General features: G+C 37.3%; 2 protein-coding genes and 2 long non-coding RNA genes across 6 annotated transcripts in view; 1 reads left to right on the top strand and 3 right to left on the bottom strand.

The window, feature by feature from the left end:
- The window catches only part of XIRP2 (xin actin binding repeat containing 2), a 201,652-nt gene that overhangs the window by 103,790 nt on the left and 71,898 nt on the right, over positions 1–25,964 (bottom strand). The gene's annotated exons all lie outside the window — the stretch shown is intronic.
- Positions 1,375–25,964, top strand: part of LOC118169756 (sodium channel protein type 2 subunit alpha-like) — a 69,358-nt gene continuing 44,768 nt past the window's right edge. For 2 of the 3 annotated variants that reach the window (XM_035331335.1, XM_035331333.1), the window contains exons 1-2: positions 1,375–1,531; positions 25,291–25,614. In XM_035331335.1, the coding sequence (XP_035187226.1) occupies positions 25,342–25,614 (273 nt within the window). In that variant the 5' untranslated portion in view covers positions 1,375–1,531; positions 25,291–25,341. Of the gene's footprint in view, positions 1,532–21,006; positions 21,034–25,290; positions 25,615–25,964 lie in introns of those variants that run through there. The other variant, XM_035331334.1, reaches the window with a different exon arrangement.
- Positions 3,574–8,853, bottom strand: LOC118169765. The gene is made up of 2 exons (XR_004752265.1): positions 7,480–8,853; positions 3,574–6,190 (listed from the first exon to the last, which is right to left on the bottom strand). It is a non-coding gene; the product is annotated as an uncharacterized LOC118169765 (long non-coding RNA).
- LOC118169770 lies at positions 10,541–11,597 on the bottom strand. The gene is made up of 2 exons (XR_004752271.1): positions 11,366–11,597; positions 10,541–11,265 (listed from the first exon to the last, which is right to left on the bottom strand). It is a non-coding gene; the product is annotated as an uncharacterized LOC118169770 (long non-coding RNA).

Below are 25,964 nucleotides of genomic sequence, written 5' to 3' on the forward strand. Positions count from 1 at the left end.
TTGTACAGCTGTACAACAATGTTAAGATAGTGAGGAGAAGAAAAAAAATGGAAACAAGATATTGTCATCCTATTCTCCCCCTCCCCACCTTTTTTGTTTGTTTGTGTGCTTTTTTTTTTTTTAATATTTCATTGGCTTTCCCTCTGAGAGAGAAGGAAAAAGAATAAAAAGACAATTCTGTTCTTGCCTATGTTCTCTTGCAGTTGAATATTCAACATTAAATGCCTACGGAAAACCAAAGTGTTTTCTTTGTAGTTAGCAAAAGCAGGTAAGATTGCAACTGGTGCTACGTCACAGCTGCTCAGAATATGCATGGCTCAGAGCAGCTAGACTGAAGGTACCAAACACCATTACTGTACCTTGCAGGGAATACATGGCACAGTACAGAATGCAATTCTTAAGATTTTCTTTGTTCTGGTTTAAAATGAGAGAATATTAGGGGCAATCTAGAAGTTGGCTTCTGACATTCAGTCAGGACAGTGATGGATATTGTTTGAAGCAGGCTCTGTGTGGCTGGGGGCTGGTATGAAATCTAACACAACCTGGGGAAATGCCTAAGTATGCCACAGAAATGTGACCAACATCTGTGCTAAAGTGGTAGAAGTGAGGGCTCTTTAGCACCAATTCCTCCCCACCATCATATGCCCATGCTTCATCAGGATGATTGTGGGCAAGCAAATATGACACATCATGTCTGCACATTTTCAAATTCAGGGTTGTGGTGTTCATGTATTTTTGCTAGTTCCCAATAAGGGGAAGAGTTATTTTTAAGGAAGATGATGGGACTTTTAATGCCTTCAGGTTCTTACCACAGACAAAAACTACAGAGTTGACTAATTTATCCGGTCTCCCAGATCAATAGAGGTCCTAAGAACATCAGATTGGGGAATCAGTGCAGATGGTACACCCAGGCCATAGCCAGAAACCTGCAGGAATACGAGCCACTGATGTTGAAGGTGCCAAGGAGCCCAGGTGGGTGGATAAGTTGAAATGTTTTGGTTGTAGCTAGCTATCCATAATGGTTTTAGATACACGTTTTAAGAACTAGGGCTGTCAGGTCTCGCAGCCTCGTGCTGTTCCGATGCCTACTTCCCCCTAAGGTCTGTAGGGACTTGTTGTTCACCGCGGTACCGACGGCTGTCCAGCCGGGAAATTGCCGTGCGCCCGGCTGCGAGCACCCCCGGTGGCTGCTCCCCCTTCTTCCGCGGGGACCCCTGGCAGCCGGACGCCCCCCCATCCCCGGGTACCGGCCCTCTGCCGCTCTCCCCAGTCCCCACAGCGGCCCGGCCGCGCCCCGGGGCCCCGCCCGGCCCCTCCCGCCGAGCGGCCGCCGCCAGGGGGCGCGGTGGTGGCGGGGCGCGGCCGCTTCCCTCCCCTGGCGGGGCCGGGCGAGGCTCCCGGGGCGGCGGCGGCTGCGGCGCGGAGCTGGGGGCTCGGGGCGAAGGGAGCCGAGCCGAGGCAAGGCGAGGAGTGGACGGGACAGCGGCGGGCCCGCAGCACCGAGGCGGCGCGTACCTGTGGCATGGCAGAGGTGAGCAGCGGCTGTGGGGGGCTGCGTCCCCACTCCGTTTTTGGCTGCCGCTCGCGCATCCCTCGGCCCCCTCCTGCCCTCGGCCCGCCACTGGGCGCGGCTGGGGCAGGGGGTGAAGGGAGGCAGCCTCTTCGCCTTATCCCCTTGCCTTTTGATGGCTCTTCTGCTCCCCATCGCTGCGGCACTTGGCTTTCTCTTTTCTTTGCTCTTGCTCCCTCTCTCTTCCTTCCCCCTCCCTTTTTATTTATTTTTATTTTATTTAGTATAAGCATCTGGGGAACTGTTTTACACACTGATCTCATACTTTCTTAGTCTCCACCCTTAGGAGGGAAACCCCAGTGCATCCCAAGTCACCTCTGAGGTCCCCACTCAGTGTCTCTGAGGCAACAAAGAACATGTATTCTTCTTAATTTGCCATAAAAAATAGTTTGCAGCTGTGGGGATGGAGCAGGGTGAGCTCTAGGTGGGGGATTTTGCTCTCTGCCATCATGTCCCCGTGGTTGCTAGGCAGTGGTGGCCACATTTGTGGAAAGATCAAACAAGTGCGTGGCAGAGAGCAAGCAACAGGAAAAGCTACAACAAGCAACAGTATGCTGTAATGTCTGGCAGCCTTACTGGTGGGGAACCTGATGCACAGATTGCTCTTAAGCACCTTGTTACCTTAACTCTAGACTCTGCATCCCATCCAGAGAGGGCAAGGTGGTCTTACTTACCCAAAATATTTGGTCATGACTCCTATAGAAATGGTAGTTATTTAGAGACGTGCTCTGTTCTTTCTGCATGAGTGGTACTGCTTCAGCCTTCAAGTGTCTTGGTAAGAAAATGAACGATGGAAGGAACCCTCGTACTAAAGTACATGATTGTTCATTGAACAGTCACGCAGGGGGAAAGGCTTTCATCAAATAAATTAATTTCAATACACTTGTCCTCTAAATACATAGATTCAGATTTTGCAATTTAGCTTGAGTATTTCTATCTATATTGTTTGTCGTTGTTAACAAAAGTCTCATTTCTGGGATATGTTAAAAGACTTTTAATTTTAATGGGATGCAAAAAAGTCAAAGTTAAGTGGTGGAAGTGAAAATCTGATTTTTATCCTGGTTGAGCTTGTTTTAGAGCAAATATATATGCATGGGAGTTAGTAATAAAAACAAAACAGCAGAAAAACCTTAATAGCTCGTACGAGGAATTACTATAATGAGGTGTTTGTCATTTGAAGTATAGCACCACAGCACTATTAAGGTGTGGATTTTCATATGGAAAGAAAGGCAATTCTGACACAGCCATTTTCATGTCAATAGTGGAGGGTTAATGTCCCATAGTTTCTATGTGGATAGAAAATTTACCTAAAAATTTTTGAATTTGTTAGTTGTGCCTGATTGGTTGCAGTGATTGTTACCATCCAACAAGCTGTTGGACACAAATAGAAAAAAAATCATCCTGTGTGTTGACTACAAGCTCTCCAGGAGAAACCCAGAGGCTCTTTGGCGGTCCTGGTGGAAAAGGGTGTGTCAGCAAGGGAAGGCAGAGCCCAGCTGCAGGCATCGCGCAGAGAGGGTCAGAGCAGCTGGACGTGGAAACCTTTGCCAAGGGCCAGGCTGGCCATCAGACAGACAGCGTGGTTTCAGGTCATCTTCACTCACCCTGTCATCTGTGTTTGTTAGGGATTTAAGAGAATAATCTAATTTAGGCTCCTGTTTTTTCTTCTTTCTTGTGTATTTTTAAAAACACTGTGGACTTTTTAAATGGTCTTTTGAAGGTGTATTTAATTTTAACATTATATGACCATTCACTTGATGAAAATGCAAGATTTGAGTAAGGCTAAGGCATTCGCAGATACTTCTATGTTACTCCTAATAGACACAAAAACAAGGGTTTCCCATTTCATTCGCAAAACATTATTCAGTGTTTGCAACTGAAGTTCAGCAGAGAGGAATGGAAATTAGTGAAATGGATTGTATTGATTTTTAATTATACACATTAAAAGAAATCCAAAGTGTAGATAAATAGTAGAGACGTGAACAAATTACTGGGCTTCTAAATCGATTTTGTTAATCTCAGACTTTATTACCAGCAGTACAGTATTGATAGGAACAGTTTCCCCTTCAATATTTTATTTTAAAATTCATTTCTCTTGTTTGAGGAAAAGAGGGAGTTTTGACATAGTGTTGAACAGATGATAAATACTTCGCTTTTCTTTATATAAGCATTTATTATTAATACATCCTTGCTACTAATAAGCAGTGATAGAATGAAAAAGACATTCCACCTTATTCTAGTGCAAGGAAACATTGTATCCCTGGGCCCAATCCTTTAAGCACATATGTCCTCATTTAATTTTTTATTGGGACATTAAGTTGGGTACCTAGTACAGCGTGTCCTCTGGGAGTGCATACGTGCATACAGTGCACAACCCGCAGAGTGGAGACTGGTGTAATTTAATTTTAAAGAAGATTTTTCCCTTCTCTTGAAATACATTGTGCGCTCAGCCCAAGACAAGAATGTATTTATCAATAATAATCACAGATGTCATGCTCTGAGAGAGTTGAGTCGTTCCCAATGTTGAGTGGTTGTGCTGGTTGAAACACAAGTCCAAAGCACATTGTTCTGTTACCAGGGGAGAATTTCCATTAATTATCTTACTTCTCTTGTTAAGGCTTTTGTTATCATTAAGTAGATTATTTCCAGATAGGAGATAAACCCTTTCTCACATGTCTAACTATAGGTTGTATATTGCCATGCTATGTAATAAGTTCAATACAAAGTTTTCTTAAAATCTTGTGAGAAATCCATTGTAGAAATTCAGAACAACGGAGAAGTTTAGGAAAAAAAAAAAAAAAAATGTTGCATTCTCGAAAAACAAAACAAAACCAAAAAAAAACAAACAAACAAACAAAAAAAAACAACCCAGAAGTTTAAATGTATTCTCATATGTGAGCGGTAAAGTTTAATATAGTTATTTCTTAAGGAGTTCTGTCAAAAATGGACTTTTGTGAAAGTCATCCCATGAAATTTTCTTTCCTGGAGTTCAGTAAGTTAATTAAGGTAAAAACAAGAACTGCTCTAGTCAGTTTCTTGGAGAGCGTGCACTTCTGTGACATATCTGTGACGTTTAAAACATCAGTCCCTTGTTTATCTATGCTTGCAGTTGATCCTCTTGGGTTATTTTTCTGTTGCTGGAATTACTGACATGTAGATCTAGTTTATTTTTTCGTTTAGCCTGAGCAGTGTCTTTTCAAGAAGGTGCTTTTGCAGAACCATTATCCAATGTTATCCTGAACTTCTGGACAGAAAATTCTTGTTTTAAATCTCTCAATCATAGAGAGAAGTGTGCTCATGGAGAGGCACAGTGTATCTCTGTGCCTTTGCAGTGTTGCCCGCTTCTGCAGGTGAGCTGGAGCATGTATTCACTAGGAGCATCCAGGGGCAGGCAGTGCTGGGTGCCACAGCAGCACAGGACCTGGTACTGCTGCCTGGCATCTTTGCCATGTTATAAATTCACGATGCTATTGATGATGCACCCAAAGTAGCAGCAGGCAGGTTGTCTCTAGGAGTTTTATTCTATCCTGTGGTTACTCCTGAGAGACCACCGAGTCTTGCTGCCTGAGTTCCTGGAAAAGGCAAGGCAAGCCCTCTGCATTTGACTCACTGTTTGGCTTGTTTCTGGACAATTCTGATTTACCATACAGGTTATCTTCATATGGAAATAAGTACGTAATACAGTGAGAAGATACTAAGGAGAAAAAAAAATGTAAAACCAGTCTTGAAACCCACTTGGATCTTATTATAATAAGGTGCATCACTTCATGAAGATGTTATAGATACTGACTTTGCTACAGTGAAGTTACAAAGGCTTTTGTGTGTGTGTGCGCATTAGGTATGCTATTTGAAATCTGACTGTGCTCATAAATATATCTCCAGTTTCCCCAGTATATAATGCATTTCTCAGCATATTTACAACATCCTTGGGAAGTATTTTGCCTACGTATTTTTCCTCTTTATAAATAATTTCTAAATAAGTGGATAGGCCATGAAAGGTTCTGTAAGGCTGTATTCTCCTCTTCCTACTGCATTTGCAGCCTTTCCGTTGTTTCTGTTAGCAATTCTTGAGCATCTCACACCTCATCTTTCTTATAGCCACCCTTGTGTCTCCCTAATTCCCTCCTCACTTACAGGCTGCTGCCTGCACCCACTTTGGTGACTGCCTTCCCAGGTTAAATAACATTGTGCAGTTCATAGGCTGACAGCTATGTGTGTAGAAAAAATGTTTGATGTTTGATCAGATAGCAACCTAAATGTTGCAGGTACCTAAATGTTTCATTAGCATATGTATGATTATTGGCTGCCTGGCTTGATCAAGTAGCATGCAAAGCCTTTATAACAGCGAGAAATGTGTCTTCTGGGATGCTGACCAGCCAGTGAGGAAAAGTTTGCTTTAGAGGCCAGCCACCTAGAAGGGAGTTAGGCTTCTTTGCCCTAAATCAATCAGTGGCTTCTCTGGTACCTACCTGCCTGTGAGCTGTGCATTTCCTTGTCCTTGAAGCCAGCAAAAGGTATGGTTTGCTGTGCCAGCTCAGCCCTTGTGTCTTCATTCCAGTCCTATCTAGGAGCTACCTGTCTTTCTGCTCTTCCAAAAAGGTCTATATTCAAGCAGAAAATCTCAAAAGAATTGAAATAAATGTAATAATTTGAACATACACAATATCTTCAGAGTTTTTAATACCTTATAGGCAAATTAACTGGTACAGATGCAGAGGAAAACATTACATGCTGTGTAGCTGCAATGTGTTTGTAAGTGTTTTGCAGCCTTTTGCTGTAAAAATTTATCATTCGCTACAAGTTTTACTGGATTTCTTTATCTGATGCATAGGGTGTTCTTAATTTTTTCCCTCTTACTTGATAGTAGGGGTGAAGTGGACAGTCATTTTCCAGGAACTTAAATTCCAGGATAGAGTACTTTTAATCTGCATTATCTTTAAATGTCTACAGACCATCTGAGGAAAGAGGAAAGAGACAGTGGGGCTCTACAAATAGTGAGGTGATCTCCATATTGAGGAAGACCACGTATATACCTATTGCTTAGGTATATACATGGATGTAGGAGAAGCAGTGAAGATGAAGGAACTCTATATAGAGTTACCTCATATTAAGGTGCCATGAAAGTGAATGGCTTCCTTGCAAATCCATGAAAACTTGTCAGATCTGTATTTAGAGACATCAGGTTCAGCACAGTCAGAGGAGGCTGGTTCAAAAATACTGCTATTTACTGGCTGGGTAGGAGACAGCCATTTTAATTTTCAATCTACTTTTCTTCTCTTTATGCCAGCAACAAATAAAATTCATTTTCTGTTATGCTACTTCTGTCTTGGGATGTGAATTCTGGTTTTTGTGTAGAGCAAGGTATTGATGGGCTGTGTTGAGCTTTTGTTGATCGCATGATTGTTTTTGTTGAGGTTGTAAGGTTGTGGTTTGCTTGACCTCTGCCTGCAATCAAGCATGTCACTGCTGGATTCAAAGATCTTGGTTAATACAGCCTGTATTTCTTTGGTAGCCTGTGCATGGGATTTCTAAGGATGTAACTACGTGACGTAATGAACCATGGTGTTAATTTTGAGTGAACTTTGGATTTCTCTAGCAGGTTACAGTGCAATGAGCTCATGAAAGCTGCGTTTCTTTTTCAGTTGCTGTTTCCAGTTCTTTCTAGGGATTTGAATGCTGTTTTTTATTGTGCAGTTTCCCAATATTCAGGTTTAGCGTCACTCAGCAGGAAGCTAAGCACTCCATAGCTGTCCCTAACCCCCCTCTACAGCCGGACAGAGGAGAGAAATTAAAAGGTTTAAGTGCAAAAACTCGTGGGTTGAGAAAAAGACAGTTTAATAAGAAAAAAAAAAAAAGAAACATAAAAATAACAATGAAACAAACAAATGATGCACAATACAATTGCTCACCACCAGCCTACTGATGTCCAACCAGCTCCTGAGTAACAGCCCCACGCACACCTCAGCCAGCTCCCCCCAGTTTTATTGTTCAGCACAACACCACACGTGGGATGTCCCTTTGGCCTCTCTGGGTCACCTGTCCTGGCCGTGTCCTCTCTCTGCTCCTGGTACACACTCAGCCCCCTCGCTGGCAGGGCAGCATGAGAAGCTGAGAGTCCTTGACTCTGTGTAAGCGCTGCACTGCAACAACTAAAACATCACCGTACTACCAACAATGTTTTCATCCTTAAATCCAAAACACAGCACCATACCAGCTACTAGGAAGAAAATTAACTCTGTCCCATCTGACACCAGGACAACCACTAAGTTCATTTAGATTTGATATTTTACACCACATTTGATAAGAAAAAATATATTTAATAAGTAGAATTCAGTAATCCTAATTAATTGAATTTTATTTTTCTTCTTGCAGGGTAGTCACTGTCATTTTTAGAAGGATTTACCCTATTTTTCACATGTTTATAGGTCTTAAAAAAAAAAAAAAATCTCAGCTTACTCTCAAGTTACTCAGTTGTGACCCAATACTTTGTTGATATCGTGAACCTTAATTTCATCTGGGAAAATATGTTTATTAGAGTGACACCTTCAAGGATTAAAAAAAAAAAAAAAAAAAGAATTAAGTAAAATAAATGAGAATTGCTAAGTTTGTAGACCCTTGTAGTCGTAAAACCTTAAATCTATTGTATGTCCTTCAAGTGATGTATGAATATACAGTTGTTTTTTCTTGTAAGACAAAGTGTGTCATGTGGAAGATGTGATATAAAGCTTTTATGGTGTGGATATCTGCAGTTGATGCTTAATGATGTTTCAGAGATTATATTTAATGATATTTTGTAGCAGTTTCTGTGGCTTAAAAAAGATTATTTTGATAATTAGATGTAATAAATTGAATAAAACAAGAGTCCATTTGTCTGGTGCACAAAATAGCCATGATCACTTATTTTGTATTTCTTTCCTGCACTCTTCTTCCGTCTCCTGATCCCTAGAGGCATATTTTATTTTCATCTTGTTGCGTCGTTGTCCTTTTACTGAATTCAAGCAGTGTTCTTTCCTCCTACATAGTGGTGATGTACTTCATGGATGATGAAAAGGAATTAAGTAACGACTTCCAGATGTTTTGCAGCACTAAGTAAACAGATACTTAGCAGATACTGTACTTGTGATGATGTACACATATTAGCATAAGTATTTTTGTTTATTACTAATTAATCACTATTTCTCTGTTTAGGGATAACAGTTTAGTGCAGTGCTACAAAACCAAAAGTGTCTTGTTTTCTTCTGTAGAAAGTTGATTTAATTTTCAATAAAATCTTCAGACACTTGTTTTTTTGAGAAGCTATATGTGTAATCAAAACAGAGTACTTGTCTTGTGCTTTTTATCCTTTTTCTTTTGTGGACTCCAGAAAAGAAATTCCAGAGCCTTTCAGAAATACTGCTTTTCTAGATGGTTGTGAATTGGATCCTGTTTGTATACTTTCTGCTGCATAATGCTTTCCATAGTTTTTCTAATAATTTTCTAATTTTCTAATAATTTTCTAATAATTTTCTAATAGTTGAGAAAGGTGTGATAGGGTGAGAGTTTTTCTGTTAATTTAAAACCACTGATTTGACAATTCTTAAGAAGGGAAATCATAGCGATTACTTAAAAGTGAAGTAATACTGCATAGATATGCTGAACAATTTTCTCCTCATTTTGCTGAGGGACAGATATAGAAGGAGGGTGTTCTGTACTAAAACTACAGTCACTCTATTCCAGAAGTGAATCTCAAATTTTTCTATTGTAATACACTTTTTAGTTGTTTTGTTGTTGGTGGTGGTGTTTTTCTACATCCTGTATACCTTTCAATTTGCTTTAGTTTTAAGAGAAATGTAAATAAGTAAATTACTTCTTTCTGGGGAGGGAGGGCACTTTTTTTTTTTTTTTTTTTTTTCCCAGAGAAAGGTTGACAGTATATGGCAACTGAATGCAGGAAAAAAATCAGAAGGCAACTAGTATCAACCATTTGTACACTTCAGAACAGCAACACCCGTAGTTTTAAGCAAATACCATCATTTCTAGGGTTGGGCACAGGCATTCTGTATGTTTCATAGCAGTACTGATTTCTGAAGTTTTTACATTGTTCAAAACTTCAGTTAAAAACTCTAGAAGCAGGACAAGAACCCAGCATGACACTAGTTTCTTCTCTGTACTTGTTGATGCTAGCGTTATAGTACAATACAAATGGAAATAATAAATAATCTTTAATTTTTTCTACTAAAAATCTGCCCCTGGTTATCAGATTAGGAGAATGCCCCTCCCGCTTTGGAGGAATGGGCCAAATCACGCTCGCTTGATTCTATGTAAGTAAAGTAAATGTGCTTACTGGCAAATGACAATTGCGTGCTTATAGGTATATTATAGAAGCTCATGAGTGTATAATTTTGGGGGGTTGAAAAATTCTCTGGTAACTGATTTTCCAAGATTCTTTTATATGTAGATATGTATGCAGAGAGAGAGAAGTATTACTGCCTTTCTTCTAGTTTCTTAAGCAGTGTGATTCTTCTGGTTCTTTCTCAAACATTGTAACATTCTGTTCATACTAGTTCTTTATTCACTTTTAATTTTAGAATGCTGAGCATGAATTTGAAGATACTCAGGAGTTTTTTTTTCTTAAGCTCATAGATCTGCTATTTTGTTAAGCTATAAAATATACACATCTAAGAGATTCAAGGAAGAGAGGGGAAAAGAACGCAGGCACAGACTAATAGTCTATTCCCCTCTCCTGATGAGTACTTCATTAAATTATTTATTCCTGCTGTATGACTGGGGAGGAAGGAACATGGAAGGTTTTGCAGATGAGTGTCATTCCGCAGTGCTGATAAAGTACAGTGAATCTGGTGGTCTGGTCTGAAACAGCTGCCTTCTTTTTGTCTGAAGAAGAAAATGGTGGTGAATTAAGTTTTTTTTTAAAAAGGGGGGGGGGGGGGGGTTAAATCCAAATGCTACATTCTGTATAGCATCGTGTGTGGGTTTTTTAGTAAATGTTTTTAGTGAATGTCTAACAATTCTGTTGTAATTATACTGTGGTTGTGCAATGTGATGGCTGCTTTCTGTAGCAGTGTAGCACTTTGGGGCAAAGACTCCCTTGTTTCTAGGGAACTATGTACTACTGCAAGTGTATTAAGAAAATGTTCTTAGAATTGTATATTTCTATTATGAACAGCTTTTAAAACATTGTATTAATCTGCAAAGATTTCAAACACTGAAATAAAAGTGGTTCACTGCAACAAAAAAGCTTGTGATTAAAGCTTTATGCATGGCAACCATGGATCACAGATTTGTTCTTGTTGGAGCTTTATCAACCTCCTGCTCAGGGCTGCTCAGTGCTGAAGTCAAACCAGGTGGCCTAGAGCTTTGTCCAGCCAGGTTTTAAAAACCTCCAAGGAACTTGGAACTTTCATTTTCTTTCTGTGCAATCTCTTATGAGGTGATAAAATGCTTAACTTGGTATCATTTATATATGGTTTAATGTTTCACTGACAGAATGTGATTATTAAAATAGATTTATCCTTTGCACCCAAGCTAGAGTCAGTTCAAATCGCATCTATTTCATATATGATGAATACATATAATAATACATATAATCATTTGTGAAAAGTAGTTTCAGTAAAAAGATAATTTCAGTCTTCAGTTCTGCTCAGCAATGAAGTAGCCAGCTGGTGGCAGATAGCCTAGGAGATCTTCCATGTGAAGATCTGGGAAGACAAAACAATTCCCCATGCACATTTTATTGATTTTGGATATTGTGTATTTATTGGCATTAATTAAGATGCACACTTTCTTGATAGTACTTACTGACTAATGCACTGAAATCTTGTTCTTTCATTTGGTTGTGTGCTGGACAGCATCAAAACAACAACAACAGAAACGGATGTTTTGAGCTAATCTGTACCTTTTTCAGTGGCCAGTTTTCAGTTCGGGTTTTAGTAATTACCTGCTTACGCTTAGAATCTGTTCAGCTGATGCAATAATTGCAAAAATTTTGATTTTTTTTTTTCAAAATTTATAAAGATATTAAAACAACTGTCTCCTTGCATTGAATTGTGAGGTGAAGCATGTTTAGGAAAATACAGATATCTCTTATAATAGTATTAGGTGAAAAAAAATCTTTTAAATTATTTTTATGTTGTCAATGAATAGAAGAGTATATTGCACCAAAACACTGCATTTATCTTTGCCTGAAGATTTTGATGAAATAGCTCATAAAAATTATTTTTTTTCTCATTGCCTTTCAATAATCTTTTATACTTAATTGCTGAAATTTCTGTTTCTCACTACCTATAGTAGTGACATCCTTTAAATTAGACTTTGGTCCATATAAATTGGTTTCAGAATACAGTTCCCTGGTTTGATTGTAGTAGTAATTAATGCTTATGAATAGTTATCAGTAATTTCAATATTTGTTTACCTCTCAGTGCTGTATGTCTTTTATTACTGCCTCTTACTCATACGTAAGCTTGCAATTGATATCAGCCAGTGCATCCTTGAGTATGAAATGTGAAGGAGAAAACCTTTTCAGTGCAAAGTACATGATTATGAAATTAAATTCCTTCATATCTGGATTTCCTTTTTTATTCAACAGGTTCTTTTGTTTGATTTTAGAGAATACTGCCATATCTTTTTATTTGTTCATCCTTTCCCCTGCAGGTGCAAGGGTAGCATAACTTCGAGGTTTTGTTTTAAAATAACTTGATCTAATTGAGTTCATTTTGTGTTTTCCATGATTGTTTATGCAAACTAGAAGGGGAATAATTTTTCAAAAGCAAGGAATTAAGAAAAGTGAATTAAACCAGGAGATGTGCTTCCAAGTTTCCTTCAAAGCCTTTGTTTTAGTGGGGTTTCATGGTTTTCTGTGGTGGAGAAAGATTTCCTGTTTTATTCCTTTTGATTGGATGCACTTTCATATAAATTCTAATGCAAGGCTGTCTCAGAATACAGAGTCAAGTAAAACAGAAAGCCAAGTAGGGAAAAAAGGGATGAGGGAGGAGAAATGCTTAAGAAAATATAAAGACTTGGAATCAAGCCCCAGAGAAAACTATTGCCAAAGCTACCTTGAAGGTTCCGTTGTTTTGGTATGATCACATGAATGACTGAAAATGGTGGTTGTAGGGAAAAAGCTTATTTCAAAAGAAAACAAACAAAAACAACAACAAAAATGGTATATTCCTTAAGAAAAGTGAGTAAAACAGTGGGAGGATAACAAATACAGGGCTTATTTGCTTGTGAAACACCTATCGTTATCATCCTAGGCTCACCGGGACATTTAAACACTTCAAATTCAATAAACCTCTTTTCCATGTTTCTTTTCCAATCTTTCCTTCTGTTTCTTTAATATTTCTATTATTTTGAAGTTTTATATGAACTGTTCTACAGGCTTGGGAAATTAATAATACTCGTACTTCCTTATTTCCCAAATACATCTACATTTGAATGTTTATTAAGGGTTGCAGCATATGTAAACAGACTTTGCACTATTTTAGTGGGTAAGAGGAAAGAAAAAGGGCAACTGAGGTTGCCAGATTTTTTTTTTTAATTCATTCCATCCTTTTTAAGAATCATGGTGTCATGATTCTGCAGGTTTTGGTGGCAATCACCGTTGTGTTACCTTAGTTAACTCTGGGTGGGACATGGGGGAAGCCAGCAGCTTCGGCTGCTCCACCTCCTGCATTCTGGCCTTACATGGGAGGCAGAGTAGTAGGTTAGGATGCTGTTGTCCATGGAACTGATTCACACATCTGCTTTAGTCTTGTTCTCTCTTCTGTGATTTTCTATCATGGTGATAAGTGTTCTAGCATATTTTCTCATTCCTTCTCGTGCTGTCCTGCTCATTGGTAGCTTCTCAAGTAGGTAGTGAACTTTGCCAATGTGCTTGATGGCTCCAAAATCTCCTGTAGTATCACAGCACTGCATTTTAGGCTGTTGAACAGAATAATTGGTATTGAACTCTCATCTCAATTTTACAGGCTTATTCTGCTTCTGTGGGTTTTTAATGGATGTCACGAGTAAATATATATATATTTTTTTGGTTCTAATGAAAAATCAATAATATATTGGAGGTGCTAAATCCTTTTTGGACCTGACAGGTGAGCCTTTTTAAGAAGAACATCCTGCCATACATCTCCGTTATAATGAATGCTGATGCAATTTTCCATTTTCAGGGTGTTTGCATGAAGATATATAAACACTGGTAGAATGTATTTGGGAATTTTGCCTCTGTATTGCTCTAATCCAAGCCAGGTTTTGCTGATCACCTCCAGCCTGTATCGATTTGCAGAACAGCAGCTGAGCCTCTAGAAAATTAGACAGGCACAAAAAGTAGACTCAGATTACACTAATGAGCCCATTAAGTGAGGTATAGGGAGTCTGTCTGGCCAGAATGAAGAACTGAAAGAAGTCTGGCTGTATTGCTTGCTTTATTTCTTTTGCAGTCAGTAGCCAGTTTTAACCTCCTTTATACTTGGGGTGGAAGGGAGGGATGCTTCCTTCACCGGCCCGTTTTTTTTTTTTTTTTCTTAAGTAAGACAGTCTTGTCCTTTCCCTCTATTTAAGAGAGAAAACCTGAAGTGAATTGTGTTTGCAGGCTATAAAGCCTGTAACATGGACCAAGTGTGCAAAGCACAAGTTCCATAAAGCACACATGCTTTCTGAAATCTTTCATATATGTCTGTTCGGTTCTGCCGTCTCGGACCTTTTAGATTTTCATACATGGAAAATCAAAGCAGAGCAAAAGTATTGATTTTTAAAGTAGTCCTTAAAAACACCTAAAAAAAATACTCTCACCTTTATTATAGCATAACAATGCATAATACCAAATAAACTTAAGGGTTGCTTCAGAATTTCAGCAGGTTTAAAGAAATGGGAAAACTATTTTGTACTGTAGGTAGATATACTTGTTTTACTGCTGTGGTCTAACGGAAGCAAGAACATTTTGAGCTTTCTGGTACATTGAAAACCATGGTCTGTGTACATTTTAAGAATAAAAGAGCATGGTTTTTGCCTGTTTCAAACCCAGTGAAGGTTTGGATTCTGCAATGACTTATATTGTTACTAACAATTTGTTAACAACTTTTATCTTGTAAGGTTTTGTTACACTTACTCTGCTTTTTTATAATGATTCAGGAGGACCTAAATATAATAATAATAGTCTTCCTTTTTTGTTGTCAGTCTTCCCTGACTTGGTTTGGCTAATTCTTCATTCCCATTGTTCAGGAGGGAAGCTTTCAGCAGGAGTTATTTGGCAGTTGTGGTGATTCAACATCATTTACTGCTGTTGCTTTGCAGTGGTGACTTGTGTTAGTGATGGTCAAAGACTGGAACAAAAACAGAGAAAGAAATTTGATAACAGACCAGCAAAAGCTGCAAGAAATATTCTGGTGCCGTCTGGTTTTAACACAAGTCAGGGACCTGGTTGAGGTGACCCTGAACCCAAATAGAGAGATGGAAAGAAAAGCCTGGGATTGCACAAAGAGTAGGTTGGGATGTGGAGGGTAAGTGATTTACTAAGGCACCTTGGGACATCTTGAAGAGATGCAGTGGAGGGGAGGGAGAAGAGACCTGAAACAGACCCCATGAGCCTACAGGGTTCTGCGTGTAGGCCATATCAGGAGAGTAACCTTAGCTTTGTTCTGAGCTGGATTGTGGACTATCTCACTTCCAAATGTGCTTCCCACTCTCATCTTTTCTCTGACTTTCGTACTATTATTTTCAGTAACTGGTTATGAATACAATAACAAAAGTTTGTCAGAAACAGGCATCTTATGTTTTTTTCAGTTCAGTTGCAATCAAAAGAAATTAAGTCATTTACTTCGGACATGGCATACATGTTCCCTTTGTGGAAAAAAGCATCTTCTAACTTCCATGCAGTTGGTTATAACTCACTTTCTGCATTGCTGAAGGTTTAACAGTGGGTGTTGGTGCGGTCACTCAGTGGGATCCGAGTACATTGATTTTAATATGGTAGAGGTAAAGCATTCAAGATCATTTTGTATTTAAATCAGCTTTACAGGAAAGTTATTGGAATGGTGACACCAAAAGTTTGAGACATGTAAAGTCTAAAAAATTAATAGCAATTGGAATCACAGAATGGGCAGGGTTGGAAAGGACCTCTAGAGATCATCCAGTCCAACTGCCCCACCAAGCAGGATCACCTAGAGCACGTTGCACAGGATGGCATCCAGGCAGGTTTTGAATATTTCCAGAGAAGGAAACTCCACAACCTCTCTGGGCAGCCTCTTCCAGTGCTATGTCACCCTAACGGTAAAGAAGTGTCCTCCCATATTGAGCTGGAACCTCCTGTGCTTCAGTTTGTGCTTGTTGCCTCTCATCCTGTTGCCTCGTCTCACTACACCTTGATAAAGTGGAATAAATTACGTAGAGGTGTTTATATCCCACTATCCTAGCATTGTTTACAAGGTTTGAGTAATTTCAATGGAGTATTCTGATGTACATGGATTGGTGGGTGACTGTGGGTGAACTTCTGATTCCACATTTGCAAGAACAAGCTAATGAAAAGATCCCATGCTCATGGATGTGTAGAGTTCCTCTGCTGTGCACAGTGTTTATGTACTCTGAATTACTGTCTGCGTGTAATTTATTTATTTTTTGTATTAATACTATAACGAGATCAAAACAAAAATCATGGGCCAGTTCTGATTTGCTGCTGAGGTGGTCTCCCTGGAAAGTAAATGAACTTAGAGGATTTGTTTTAGTGGATCCACTGTGGAAATCCCAGCACCTAGCTATAAAAAGGTGAAGGAAACTTTCTCCTTCTGTCCTTCCTCCCAGCCCTAAATCCTTTAACTTGCAGTGAAAACATACAACAGTACTGTTGCATGTGTGTGGGATTCCTCCAGGCACTGATGCAGAGGCTCAGCCTTCAAGAGTTCTTTCCCAAATTGCATCCTTAATGGAACAACTAATTTGCTGTGGCGTTTCCTTTTGTTCAGCATGTTCAGCTTTTCCTGTGTAATGTGTCTTTATCTAAAGATTGGTAAGAACAATCAACCAGTAAGTTTAGATAGTCTTCCACAGTAGGGTCACAGGCAGAGTTCTGTAAATATTTGTACCATGATAATACATTTTAGCAATGTGAGGAACATGTGTCTTTTATAAGCAAATACAAGAAATGCCTTCATGTTGTTTTAGTCAGCTCTGTGAACCCCAGCAAGCTTACAATGATTAATAGAAAATTAGGTTTGATTATAAAAAGCAAGAGCTAGTAGTGTACTACTCTGTTACAAGGAAACAAATAATAGTTAATTAACAAAATAGGTTTTATTTTATGTAATGATCTTAGCAGGCTTCAGTTAACCCAATATATCATAAATATTAGCTTGAAAAGCCCTTTCCTTTAAAGAGCCAATGCAGATAGTTGAGATAGGTTCACCTGCTTTCATTAATTGCAGCACATTTGTTCATGTGGTGTGCAGTATAGCCTAACTTCTCCATCGAAATCTACTTCTTGTTGAACTCTTCTCCCTCAGGGCAGACTCATTTAGAAGTTCAAGTCATTTATAATCTCAGATACATCATATGCTTGTTTAGAAAGACAATTCCTTGCTTGTATATAGATAGGAAGTTCTATATTTCTGAAGGAAAGCAGAATATGGTAATTTTAAACAGTTATTTTAATAATAATTTTAATTATTTTAAATTTAAAAACTACCTATTTCAGGGGACATAATTGCTTTCAGTTGAAAGTCATAAATACCTTATTTAATAATAACTGTTTTGATGCAGAGATCATTAGAATTGTTGTTTCATGTGTCACATATTAAAAATACAGAAAATTATGAACTGTAGAAATGCATATAAATTCCTGCATGTTTAGAAGAAATGCATGTTCCTTTTCTCAGTGCTGTTTAAAATAAGGCAGTTGCTATTGTTTGATAATACAGGTCCCTGGAATTAAAGAGGCAAATAAAATGGAGGTACCTCAGAACTTGTTCTGTTTGAGTGGCTTGTTGTTTTTGGTTGCAGTACAACAATACTTGTCTGTGTGACTGCTGTTAAAGATGTCACCTTACTCTAAGATTAACTGATGCCAAGAGATATCTGATGCTCACCTTTTTTCCAGACATTTTTGGGGAATAGCCTCTGACTTAGCACCTTTATTCACAGTCCTGAATTTGGGAGATTTAACAAAAACTTTCTCCTATAATGTGGTTCTGGACATAGGACTAATAAAGTAGCTGTGTTATTTTTTTCCTTTAGTTTTCTTTTTATAAAATAACAGTGACAAAAGGTCTCTGACAACACAACAGTTTACACAGAAAAATATATCTCGGATATGATCTCAACATGAATAAACTAAATGTAAATGTATTTAACATAGGGAAGTGGCATGGCTGTGGGTTTGCAATAAGGGTTCTAGCAACAGAATATGGTGGCAGGCTGAATGTTATGGATCTTGTATCCAAGCCTACTTTATTTTGCAGAAATGTTTGTATTTTATATATGAAGAAATGTCTCTGTTTTTTACTGAACACATTCTTCTCCAAGTACCTCGCATGAGTTGCTCTTATCCTGGTTTTATATGCAACTGTAATGCAAAGCAAATTTTCTTGTCAAAGTTATCATTCTTGCATTAAATCAAAAAAGAAATGGTGCTTATTGTCTCCAACTTTATAACTTCTAAGTATCAATTATATGTAAATGTTTGCTGCTTAGAGTAATAAAGACTGTTTGGGAGACTTTAACCATTTTAAACATAATTGAGTTGTTGGTTGATTTTTTTATTTTGATTTTTTTTAAATCTCCTTCAAATGTTAATGGAAGTTGTGAGTGACTTTGGATAAAACCAATTTAACATTAGTCATGTAATATAATGTTGTATACAATTATGCTTATTATTCTGCTGTGCTAGAAAGCAGAGTAGCTGAGCGCCTTCCAATAAATGGTCCATTACGCAAGGAGCATCTGCATCATCAGTTTTAGATACTATGTTAAAAGCTTCAGTTCTCATATATGCTAAAATCAAATAAGAATTCCTGCTTTAGAAACTTGGAGCAAATTCTGATTCTTCAGTTTGTATTAGTGTAGCATTTAACAGATACTAAATGAACTTGTGAACATAAAAGAAACATTTCCAATATTTAATAGTGTAGTTTCTGGATTTCTTTGTACACATATGTGAATATAAACTCTTCTTTTGTGGACCAGAGTCTGCAGCATTGTTGGGATCCAGTTTGAACAGAAATGCTATCTTTTATTTACTACTTATCTCTCTTACAAAATAATTCTTCGTGATCTCCTAGGGATTAATAACCATTCAAAAAAGATGTTTCATTAACATTAGTTGCTTTGTGGAGAGCCTTGTTTTTTTTTTTTTTTCTTTTTTGTTGTTTCTACTGATGGGTGTTATAAGCCATCAGTATGAGATGATGGTAGGAAGAAGAGAATGTCGTAGAGCTTTGTGAGCACGAGCATTGGTGATGATGCCATGATCTGTAAGAATTTCGTAAATGTCTGGATTTTAAGTAGGCTTAATGTTTTTTAAAGTAATTCTTCTCCCTGTGGTGGCAATTCTTTTCTTCACAATTTCATTTTGAGGCTGTGTGTTTTCCTTTTTCAGCTGGCATTCATTCAGTAAAGATGAAATCTGAGCCAGAGAGCTCCTAAAAATTTAATCTGGAAGTGTTGTAGTAATTTATTTTTTTTCTGAAAGTATTGTTTATTGATTTCTTGGAAGCACTGTGGCAAATCTGACGTCAGAGGAATCTAACATAAGAGAAATCTAACTTTGAAAAATAAGTTGCAATGTTATTACTATTCTTGTTTTTCTTTTGTGTTGACCCATGTACCTTTGAGGTCTTATTCTGTAAATGTAAATCATATTTTTTATTGGTTTTGTTTCTTTTTTTTTTTTAATATGTTTTTCTTTCTTCCTTAAATGTGATATTATGATATCATATGATTTCTGAATAAAATACATTTTGGGTTATAACAGGGAATCTGGCAGTTGTATCCTGAAGAGTTCTTATAGCTAAAATGAATTTAAGTAGTCTGTTCAGTTTTGTAACTGAAAACAATTTTTAGGTAATATGTATTCAGCATGAAAAAAATAATTTTGTATGATGGTTGCCTTTCCTTCCTACTCGCTTTCAGCTAATGAGTACAAGAAAACTAAACACTGTACAAGTACCATGATTACTTGAAATACATATAGGGAGTATTGTTTCAAAGCTTCAAGCAGCTACAAGATGTTGTTACACAGTATCCATGGCAATATTGAATTTCTTTATCTATTTATATTTAAAGCATCAAAACAAGGACTTAGATGCATACTCATTTAGATCCACAGATACAGTATTTAAAAGCTTTCACAGTTGTCTTTACTAAGAATTTATATAGAAAAATTATCAAAAATGATAAAGGTAAAAGTCAAAATGTAATTATCTTGATATCATCATCTGTGGTGTAATAAAGGAAGTCTTTTGGAACAAAGGTTACCAAGCACACATTATTGGTGCTTTGTGCTAGAAGTTACCTAAGGTCTTACGGTGCCATAAACTGGCATGATGATATCTCATAAACACAAAAGCAAACTGAAAGATGTATGTGAAGAACAGAGGATAAAAAGAACAAAATGTGATAATGAAACTTTGTAAGGTAAAACACCAGGATTTACAAAAGCAGGTCTATTGTACAAAATGCTTGATTGGACTTAAAGAAGAGTGTCTCTGAACTTACTTAGCCAGAAAATGAGAATTTTTTCCATAAATACCTTAAAGAAGGAAGCACAAGTGACTGAGAAGTTATTGAAGAGTAGCATGCCATAGGGGTAAATTTGATAAAAACTTTTAGTTAGATTTTAAAAAGGATTAACCTATTGAGGAAGATTTAAATTAGGATTATTATCCAAGGACTTGGCTGCATGATTTATTAGGACCTAAATGAAACCAGGGCCTTAATATTTTAAAATACATTTGTGTCATGACAAAAAAAAGTCATTGGCATGCATACGATCGACAGGAATATCATACTTGCTCAAATAAAAATGACACCTGACACCACAATGACACCATGGCACCTGACAAAGTAAATAATGTGTTTCACTGTTTTTTATTGTATTGCTAACAGTAAATAACTACACAGTTTTTCATTTGTTATGTGTTGGCTTTATTCAAGATTTTCTGTTTAATACGTTAGTGATTGGAATGCTTGTCTGTAAGAACTGGGTTTCCCGGATCTGAGCTTGATGAATTCATTTTCAGACAGTAAGGAAAGAGACTGATCAGCTTGCGTAAGTGGTTTCAGATTCTTAAAATTGATTTATATGAGAGAAATCTTCTTTTTAAGATCAAGAGTAGCATCCTCTGCCTTTTTAACATTTTGTTTTCCTGCAAAATTAATATTTTGCAAGTATCTTCTAAGTATTACTATAAACTTAGACATTGAATCAGAAATTCTTGAATTGAAAATAGCTAGTGTGAAATAGCTTGAAAGGGTAAAGGACATGTAAGGTGAGTTGCATGTAAGAAATTGAACCATTAGAACTGTACAGAAGTTGTCTGTTTACAGTAGGCATTTGTTTTATTCTTTAATGTGATTTTCATGAGCAAAATATAAAGAAACAACTGAAATGAAGGGCATGGAAAAATCTCTTAAGATTTGTCCCAGTTAGTCCCATTGCATAGCCACAGTATTCTGCTGAGAAGTACAAGGGATGAAATGTGCCATAGGTTTAATTCATTCAGGCTCAGAACAATTAATAATTTAGAAATGTTTCAGTTCTTATTGATGCTTACGATCATAAGTGGCTGAATAGTGTAGGTACTGTTAGTGTCTGCACAGGAAATTCTTTGAGAGGGGAAGGAAAGACACTAGATTTTTAATTGTTGATTAGAGGAAATGCTTTCTAGATTAACCCATTTTCCTAAGAACTTTCTTGGTTTGTATTATAGTCAGCTTTTTGTTTTGCAGATTCTCAGAGAATAGTAATATTGAGGTAGTAGGGATCAAAACAGTTTCTTTTCTCTAGCAGCTATAACAGTCTGAAGGATGCATCATTGAGTAACAGCAATATAGTAGTTAATAATGCAAATTTTAATGTATATAGTTAGTCAAATTTAGTATCCCTGAAATAAAAATGCCATATTCTTTTATATACACAGATGCAGAAAAATAAAATAGCATAGCAAAGAAAATGTATGTAGGTTTGCAGATGACTCATCAAATGTGATCATTTGCCAAATTGAATTTCAGTGTACATAATCAACAGACTGTCATGGTAGCAGCTTGTTAGTCTTAATTAATTTTCATACTTAGGAGAATTTATTTGGTTATTGAGACTTAGTGATTTATCCAGGCTTCTTTAGCATGCTGAAAATTTTATTCAACTTTATTTAAATAGTACTATGAAATGTACAATAGTAATTAACAGAGAGAACACTGAAAATAATAATGTAAAAAGTCATTTTTGTGTTATGGGATATGGAGTATCAGGGCAGATGTTTTGTTTCTAGCTCTGAAAGAACATGAAGGTAAATATACTATGTCTGTATGGGAGATGTATTTCCTTCATTCTGAGATTTTGATGCTATATGATTTGGGTCTAAGTTTGAACATTATTTTTATAAATGCAAAAATAAACATTTTGTAAATGTAGAAATGTTGAAAATGTCAGAAATCTTATATTAAGTTGAGTTTTTCATTAAAAAAAATATTACTCTTTTTTAGGGGGGGGAGAGGGATGGAGATTTGCACAGGGACCTTTTTTTTGGGGGGGGGGAGAAGGGGGAAGTGTTGGTTTCCATTTTCCTTTTTTTTTTCCCTCCTTTAAGGATTCATATTCTTTCTTGTTTATGATTTGATTTGTTACTACTTCTTTGTGGTACAGTAGCCATCAAGATTGCAGAAAAGAGAGAGAACATTTAAATCATTAAACTAATCCATCGTAGTAATTCTTTCACTCCATTTCCTTATTGGATAAATGAATTTTATTCAGCATTGCTGAATAAACCACTGGACTATCAGCATGAAAGCAGAAAGTTTGGTTTTCATACTGATAACATTGGTAATACCTCAGAAAAAGTGTCATAAGACCATAGGGGTATTTGGTAAAATGAGCAGACATGAACTCTTGGTTTTACGTATCACAGGTCTCTAAAAAGGAAATTTAGCCTAAGTGCATAAGCAGGTATAAGTTAGTCATGTGTTCAATTAAAAGTAGTTTCTGTGGTCATATTCATCACCTTCTGAATCTGCCTTCATAAAGTCAAGGAGGAAACTCTTTAAACTTTTAAACATCTTCCCCCAAGTAATAAGAACTTCCCCAAAAGATTCACTGATTGTTGTAGTAGATAACCTGTATAACTCTCCTAGGGTTTCTCCCCTTTCTTTTAATTAACTTTTTTTTTTTTTTATCTGCCTTTTTTGTTTGTTTGTTTCTGAAGAAAATTATCAAAACACAAAATCATGTAAATATTACTTACACTTCCAAGCATGCCCCTACTTTGTGATAGACATGGTGGACTGATGCGTAGATGTGCTGAAAAATCTGTAATGTCATGTTTATCTCCACAAAGGGCAGCACTACCAGAGCAGTACCGTGTGTACAACACTGGTTTTATTTGGTTTTAAGCACCAGTTTTATTTACTTTAAAGATGGTTGTTCTAATGGCTGTAGGTCTTTCTCTCCTGTCTCTTCAGACTTTTCAGAGTTTGTGCAACTATCTAACCATTTCAGAAACTGGACAGTCAGTGCATACAGCTGTATTTATGATATGAAATGTAGTTTGCATCTCTTAATGCAGGAAAGGTAGATCTTACAGAAGTGCAGTCCTCAGTATCTCTTACGACACACGCAGAATTGATTAATAAACAGTATAGGAAGTTTTATTTCCAGAAGATACACAGGTGTAAGCTAAATAAAGGAACTAAGGGTACCAAATAACAATGTCATTACTTACATTATTTCTTAGGTAAAAAAAAATGGAGCTTTAAGGGAAAGAATTCTGGTGTTCTTCCTGTGAAAGTGATTTCGTTTTTTGCTGGTGCATGAGTGCATGTTCCCTGGGCATTTGGCCACAGGCATCATCCAACTTCTGAAGGAAATGCTTCAATCAAAGAATTGCAGGACAGATTTCCAGATGCATGGATGTTAGGGATCTGGGAAGGTTTCAGCGGAGAAGGCCAAATAGGAATCACAGATGTTCCATTTGAGAACAGTGAATCTTTTAAAGATGGAATGGATGCAATTGTCCGTTTTGGAATAACTAAGGGAAGATGTGTCATTCCTGGGCTGCCTGCTCCTGAGAATAACTATTGCTCTGTGTTCCGAAGTGTAAGGAATGAGGAAAAAACTGCATGAAACAGCCCAGAAAACCTCAAGGTCTGAGAAAGTGTTGTTCTGGGTGCCAGACATTAAATTCATCTGCAGCCTGTGGGACAGCACATTTTGGAGGAGGTATTTCATTGCAGTCCATGGGGTCCCTGGACTGCAATGGACCATTGCAGTCCATGCCAGGACAGATTTGCATGCTGGAGCAGGTGGATATCCCCCAAAGGAACTGCAGCTCATGAAGAGCACACTGTTATGAACTGGCCCCAACCTATGAGATTTTTTACTTTAATTTCTCCCTCTTACTATTTTAATGTGGGAAAGTACAAGAGTGGCTGAGTGGCAATCTGGTAGCCAGTAAGATCAACCCACCACAATTTCTGAATTTTGTTGAAGTGTTGTTAAAAACTACAGCACTGCTGAATGTCACCAAGGAGGACTTGATTCTGTTTTGTCTCTGTTTATAAAATCGGTTTGTCCTGAACTAATTGTACCCATGGGTATTAATTGTGCACTCCCTGTAGAAAATAGAAACCTAGAAAGAAGTAATCTATTGAAAATGTAGTGTTTGATGAAATTTTGATGAATTTTTATTTTTTTTGAAAATACATCAAGCCTCAGAGAGAGTAGTGTAACTTCGGGGAGATTGTGCCATGTTTTTTGTGTAAATCTGAAACACTTCATCCCTCATAACTTCCTTAATTGGAGAGCATAGCACCATCAAATTTACAGTTGGAAGTCAAGAAAATGCTAGTCAGGAAATCCAAAAATTGAAGGACTAAACCTTAGACTAGTTGAATTCTGCTTGTGCCTATGGCTTTAAATATAGTATCTGTCTAATGGAGCAATATTAATATAGCTAGCATAACGTAAGCCACCAGGTGGAGTAGTGTTTCCATAACAAATGAAGAGTAATAGGAAGGACATGCTTGTTTTTCTTTCCGCTTTCATAATTATAATTTGCCAGTGTTTTGGAGTTACCAGCACAACTTTTTATATAAATCCCTATCCTCATAAACACTGAACAAAGTAATATGTTAACACATTTCTTAACTTTTCATAATAAGGTGTGTTTTGGATTTCTTGTTTAGATCAGGGAAAGTGAGAATGCTTTCCTTTTTCTTGTGACATTTATATTAACCTGAGATGACAAATAAATTGCACGCAAGATTCATCATAATTCTTTTCCTTTAATGTTTTTCTTTGCATCCTAAATTATCTGTTTGCCATGTTGGTACTTCAGAAAAGCTAAGGTAGCTAATTTTCTGTTGTCTCTGAAAATTAATTCAAATACTTCTCTGAACAGTTTTTTAGAAGTAGAAAAGAGGCAGATAACTACTATACTATGCCGAAAATTGTTATTTGGGGAATTGTCTTGCTGTTGCACTCTCTTAATTTTTCTGTTTCTCCCCACTCCCCATCCCTCACGTTCTCATAGGATCTTCTTTCACAAGAGCATAAAAGTGTTTAACGTTTGCAGAATGAAAAGATGGCACAGGCAATGTTCGTACCACCAGGATCTGACAGCTTCTTCCATTTCACCAAAGAGTCTCTTGCAGCCATTGAGAAGCGTATTGCTGATGAAAAGTCTAATCGTGACAAAGATGAGCATAAAGATGATGGTGGTCATGAAGAAAATCATCAAAAGCCAAATAATGACTTGGAGGCAGGAAAGACGCTGCCATTTATTTATGGTGATATTCCTCCAGAAATGGTTTCTGAGCCCCTGGAGGACCTGGATCCATATTATGCCAATAAAAAAGTAAGCATTTGCTAAGATTATAATTAAAATATACCCGTTGAACTACAAAGTGGTAAATGCTGTAGTTTACTACCTGTTGAAGGTAGTCAGAAGCCCTATTGAAAGTATTTAAAAGTCTGTGATATCATGTTAATTATTTTGAATGCAATATAAATATGACTGTGAGTCTTCTACACAGGTTACTTTTTTATGATTTTTGTAATGTCTAAGATTTCCTTATGATGTTTTGAGTTAGTGAATTTTGGATTAGATGTCTTTTAATCTCTTCAGATCTGATGAAATGCTGAAGCATTGGAAAATTTCATCTCTCTCTGGCTACTCTGTTACTGGGGATTTGAGGAAATATAGTA

The sequence above is a fragment of the Oxyura jamaicensis genome, chromosome 7 (genome assembly GCF_011077185.1).
Source record: "Oxyura jamaicensis isolate SHBP4307 breed ruddy duck chromosome 7, BPBGC_Ojam_1.0, whole genome shotgun sequence".
Lineage (NCBI taxonomy): Eukaryota > Metazoa > Chordata > Aves > Anseriformes > Anatidae > Oxyura > Oxyura jamaicensis.